Source organism: Mercurialis annua, linkage group LG4 (assembly GCF_937616625.2).
Source record: "Mercurialis annua linkage group LG4, ddMerAnnu1.2, whole genome shotgun sequence".
NCBI lineage: Eukaryota > Viridiplantae > Streptophyta > Magnoliopsida > Malpighiales > Euphorbiaceae > Mercurialis > Mercurialis annua.
The window spans coordinates 20,147,467-20,152,895 of record NC_065573.1 but is presented as its reverse complement, the minus strand read 5'-3'; the positions used below and the strand labels follow the sequence as shown (position 1 = coordinate 20,152,895).

At 30.5% G+C, this 5,429-nt stretch overlaps 1 protein-coding gene across 1 annotated transcript; it reads left to right on the top strand.

The window, feature by feature from the left end:
• LOC126679286 (GDSL esterase/lipase At5g03610-like) lies at positions 1-5,190 on the top strand. Its single transcript, XM_050374280.1, has 5 exons — positions 1-241; positions 342-563; positions 2,031-2,302; positions 3,787-4,093; positions 4,811-5,190. Exons 1-5 carry the CDS (start codon positions 178-180, stop codon positions 5,017-5,019), a joined length of 1,074 nt encoding a protein of 357 aa, XP_050230237.1. The 5' UTR covers positions 1-177; the 3' UTR covers positions 5,020-5,190.
• Positions 5,191-5,429: the final 239 nt, after the last annotated feature.

Genomic DNA, 5,429 nt, shown 5'->3' with positions numbered 1-5,429 from the left:
ATAGATTTTATAACCGCACACAGCGGTTGACTCGAGCCAAGTCCTCAAACATTTATCTGTCTGCGGCTCTCTCTTATATATAAACACACTTCTCAATCCAACCCTATCAATTTTCATCTCTGGTCACCAATTTGGTGCAATTTTAGCTCTTTTAAATTCGAAACCAGTCCCTATATTATGGCAAAATTACAGTTTCACCTCCTCTCAATCTTTTCCTTTTCTCTCCTCATCCTCGTATCAGGTTTCAAGAATTTACTCACTATAGCTTTATTTCTTGATTCATTTTTTATTCTTATGAGTGATTAATCTAACTCATTTTTATTATGTAATGTTTGGTATAGGAGTGCATGGCGGCGGCGATCATCACCATCACCACCGCCGACACGGCCGCCACCTCTTCAATTCCAGGCCAAATAAGCTGTTTGTTTTCGGAGATTCATATGCTGACACAGGCAATATCCAGAAATCGCTTGCTAGTTCTTGGAAGGAGCCTTATGGAATCACCTTCCCCGGAAAACCTTCCGGCCGGTTCTCCGACGGCCGCGTCTTGACTGATTATCTTGGTGGGTTCCTCAATAATTCTCCTTTTTTATAAATACTTTTAAGCCTTTAAACTTTATTTTCTTTAGTATTGTTTTTTTTGATAATACAAGTGATGGGGTTTTGGTTAGCTTTTGGCATGCTTTAGTTTGGCAGTATAAACGCAATAATAATTAGAAATGGAAGTGGTGGGGTTCCATTTGCATCCATGCTTTTGCTTATTTAAAATGCAATATTGAAGCTTTAACATAAAATAACTCTTTACTTTTTTTTCTCACGTGGATTAAAGCATGCATATCTTTGTTCATATATCTGTAATATTCCTATGTGAGGTGTACTTTTGTTGTAGGGTTGAGCAAAAAATTGATTAATTCATTTAAAATTTTCTGGTAATTTAATTAGTTAATATAAAATTGTGGCTCGTTTTTTTTTTTAATAATTGGAGAAAAAGAGCGCTTGTAGGGAGAATTAAACTTACGGCTTTTGCCGAATACTGTCGAACGCTTATACATTTGAACAATAGATCGTTAGTATATTTGCTCGGTTATGATTTTGAATTTTTAAAATTTTGGTTAACATATATTTTTTATTTGTTTTTATCATTTTCAATGAAATAACCGACTAATTTGATCCGCTTATTTTATATTTTTCAGATCTTAGTTACTGTTATTTAGAATACCTCCATATATGTAGGGCACCTTCACCGCCAGGACAGGCTATGTGCTTTACTTGTGTCCGACATGCGACCATCGTTCTTTAAATTTATTTACTAATTTTTAGACTTATAAGAAGTTTCTCCATTTATTGAACTCGTGTAGTTCAATCTTTGTCTTGCGGTGATTAAGTTTATCTTGTTAAATAGCAATGATCATCACTAATTAATTTGCTTTAGGGGTCATATAACGTTAAAGTTGTAAAACTACCAACTTTGTGGCTAATGCTTTCTTTGGTATATGCATGATTAATGATGCATTTGGAATTTAGTGACTAAAATTATACTCATTCTAACAACTCTCATTTTTCCTTTTATTTTACTACTTGCTTAAAGTATGATCACTAGTTTCATTAATACAAATTGTAAAAATTGTTTCATGATCAGTATGTATTGTTTTATACTTTTATTCAGTGTTTTAAAAACCGAACTGATGAGGCCACCGGCTCTCGGTACAACCAATCGAACCGGTTCAATGACCGGTTCAAACGGTTAAACAAATTTTAAAAAAATATAAAAAGAATTTGGGTTGTTTTTTACCCGTTCAACCTCCGGTTCACCAGTTCAATACCGGTTTTTTACCGGTCCAACCCGGTTTAACCTAAAATCCAGTTTTTTGCTGTTTCATACCGAACCACCGACCAGATCCCGGTTCGACAGGCCGGGCCAATCCGGTTTTTAAAACACTGCTTCTATTATTATGTGGTAAAATTGAAAAAAAAATGGTAATTGGATTTTGGAAATGGGGATGCTAATAAAAAGTGGTATATATATGCAGCTAGATTTATTGGGGTGAAGTCTCCACTGCCATTCAAATGGATAAATCATGCAGCAAACAACCTGAAATATGGAATGAATTTTGCATTTGGAGGCACAGGAGTTTTTAATACACTCGTTCCTTTACCAAATATGACTCAGCAAATTGACATTTTCCAGAAATTAATGCACGACCAAGTCTACTCTCCCATGGATCTTCACTCTTCTTCTGCTTTCGTCTCTGTTGCTGGCAATGACTATTCCTTTTACCTCGCCACTAACGGCTCTGCTCAGGTTTCACATTATAATTCTTTATTCATCTTTTATTTAATTATTGAATTGCATTAATTTAAAGGTGTTTAAACTTTTTAAAATATGCTGTTTTAGTGTCTAAATTATTTCATTTTTCTAAACTAGCAATTTTCACATTTTTAAAAATGCATCAAATGAATGTTTTTAATCATTTTTCGATCACCCAATCCAAGTATTAATGGAAGCACTCGTTTGAGATATTTTAAAAAAGATGGAATAATAATTTTTTAAAAATAAAAGTTTAACTGAAATAGCAAATTTAGAATAGTTCATACACTAGTATACTTTTTCCCATAAAATATACAAAATATTTTAAGAAAATCTCCATTCAATTGGATTTTGAATTTCTATGCATTATTGTGGAATTGACAATCTATCAACCAAAAATATAAAATTCATTTACTTTACAACTAGGAAACAACCAAATAATTTATTTTGGTCTTTGGTTATAGATTAAATGGGTGAATGACACGTGTGTAACTAATTGTGAAGCATTCTATACTTATTTTAAGTGCGGTTTTATATGTATTACCAACTTAGATTTTCTGGAAATTGTATAATCGAAAAATTAATAAATAATTTCATCAGCTTTTTTGGGCTACATAGGTGTCGTTGCTACAATTTTTGTAATATGCACGTCATATATGGACCAACCCTAATTGGATTCTTATGTAGAAGTGGACAATTTTTAGTTCACACTTCTTTGTGGGTTAGGTGATTTTTGTTAATATATGTATACTTTCTTAATTTTTTTTAAAAAAATCGTTTTCGATTTATAAATATTGTCTAAGAAAGATTTTTCGGTTTGGATGATCTTTTTATTGTAAAATTAATCCTATCTAATTTGACTTATTTTTCTATAATTTATAATCTAAAACCTAAAAATTCTTATAGAAAAACCTAAAACCAGTCTTAAGAAAAAAAACAAAGATTAAACATTAATAAACAAATTCTTCAATTCTCTTTTACTGTTTTATCTAACTAACAAATTACTATAAATGTCAATTTTAATTATGAAATAAATTATTTAGATTAATTGTCTCTATTCTTATATAGTGCAAACTTCACATCTTACATTTTACAAAATTTTATGTATTACAGTTTCAAAATAATATAATCTAGACAATTACTTTAATTTCTTTTTTTGGTTTAGTATAATTTGGAAAGATTCAGTTCGGACACTGATACAGACAATTACAGTTTGGAAAAATAGAAAAATTATTTCCATTTTGAATATCGGTAATCCAATTTTTTTTTTGTCAATTCCATGCCCGCCCCTCCGCATCAATAATATATAATAAATTTGATTATATAAGTGGTAGTAGCAATGTACAAATATATCTAAAATAAATATCTTCTTCAAATGGAAAAACCATTTCAATTAAAATTCAAAGCTATGGCATCACATATATTTTTATCAGAAATATTATTGTTTTGATGATAATTTTGTGCACTTGTTTATCTAGGGTTTCCCGGACTTCATAAGAAAAGTGGTGAACCAGACAATAGAGAACCTAAAGAGAATTCAAAAGATGGGAGTAAAGAAAATAGTAGTGAATGCTCTACAACCCTTAGGTTGTCTTCCCGGCATCACTTTCGGTTCTTCCTTTCGACAATGCAATGAATCGCAAAACCAGCTTGTCGGCTTCCATAACTTGTTGTTGAAGCAAGCTGTCGCGAAGTTGAATAATGAGACCGGTGATTCTACTTTTCTCATTCTTGATCTTAACACGGCTTTCTTTACCGTTTTCAAGAACAAAGGAGATCGTCCAGGTGATTATTCTTAATTTAATCTTTACTTATGATCTCGTAGTATAGAAATAGAAATACTGAAATAAGAAACGACAAATGATATTATTTTTAAAATGGATCTATGCAACACGAAAACGAATGTGTTAAACAGAAAAACCATAATAGAATAGGGTGAAACGATATTGTTTTATGAAAAATGACTATCGATATAGAAATTTAAATTTCATAAGTATTTAATAAATGAAAATGGAATTTAGAAATGTACGACTCGAGTTGGCTTTGAATAATAAAAGAACAGTTAGGTTATAACAAAAGTTTTTGAGTTCAGATATATTTTTGGAAACGGAATTGAAACTCTGAGGCGTAGAATCGAGAAGTTTTTATACACATAACTTATGATGTTTAGATTTTTTTTATATATTAATTGGCTATAGGTAAGAATGTGTATTCAATTAGAATAAAACTGAATTAGTAGATTGTATTGACTTTTTCAAATTGTTTTATATTAAAAGTTAATTAAGTATATCTTTACATCAAAAATCAAACCAATCTGAATTTCTTTTAAAAAGTTATATTATCAAACCAAATCGAACCAAATTTATCGGTTTACTTCCATTTTTGCACCTACAAATAGATGTGGAACACAAAGTCTCTTAGCCCTAATTAAATACTATTTCAATAATAATCGAGTTTAATTTTAATTAGTTGTTATATTAAATCTGGTTTGTTATGTTGTAGGGAGCACAACTTTTGAAAATCCATTGAAGCCATGCTGTGTAGGCATAAGCAGTGAGTATTCATGTGGAGATGTAAACGTAAATGGTACAAAAATGTATACAGTTTGTGACGATCCTAAAGCTACTTTCTTTTGGGATTTTGTGCACCCTACGCAGGAGGGCTGGCGATCTGTGTATTTAGCTTTGCAAGCCAATCTTCAACAGCTTTAAATTAAAATTTATCATACTAATTTTGCTTGTGTGTGCTCATTCATTTTCTTAATTTCTCTCTTTTTGTAATTTTATGATTTTATGTTCTAAGTTAGATCCATTGGTTTTGTAATTTTGTTTTCTTGTAACATGTTTTCGAAGGTTAGCTATAATAAATTGTTCTTAGAACTATATTTTTAGTGTATAAATAGCTATCAAATAACCAATCAATGTACGTACTTGAGTAATTGATTTTGAACATTACCGCACTTTCTCTTATTTGTAATTTGGTTTTTAAATTTCAAAACATTATAATTTGATTCCGTATGTATTTTTAGCGATTCTGGTAGATTTCCAATAAAATCTAATCAAATTATGCTTATGTAGTAGTGGGTTTGTACTTTATATTTCTTTTGTTTTCACACTAGTCA

Coding starts and splice junctions, on each gene's coding strand:
- LOC126679286 (XM_050374280.1), top strand. CDS start 178: ATGGCAAAATTACAGTTTCACCTCCTCTCAATCTTTTCCTTTTCTCTC. Junction 564..2,030: donor CGTCTTGACTGATTATCTTG/GTGGGTTCCTCA, acceptor ATATATATGCAG/CTAGATTTATTGGGGTGAAG. Junction 4,094..4,810: donor GAACAAAGGAGATCGTCCAG/GTGATTATTCTT, acceptor GTTATGTTGTAG/GGAGCACAACTTTTGAAAAT.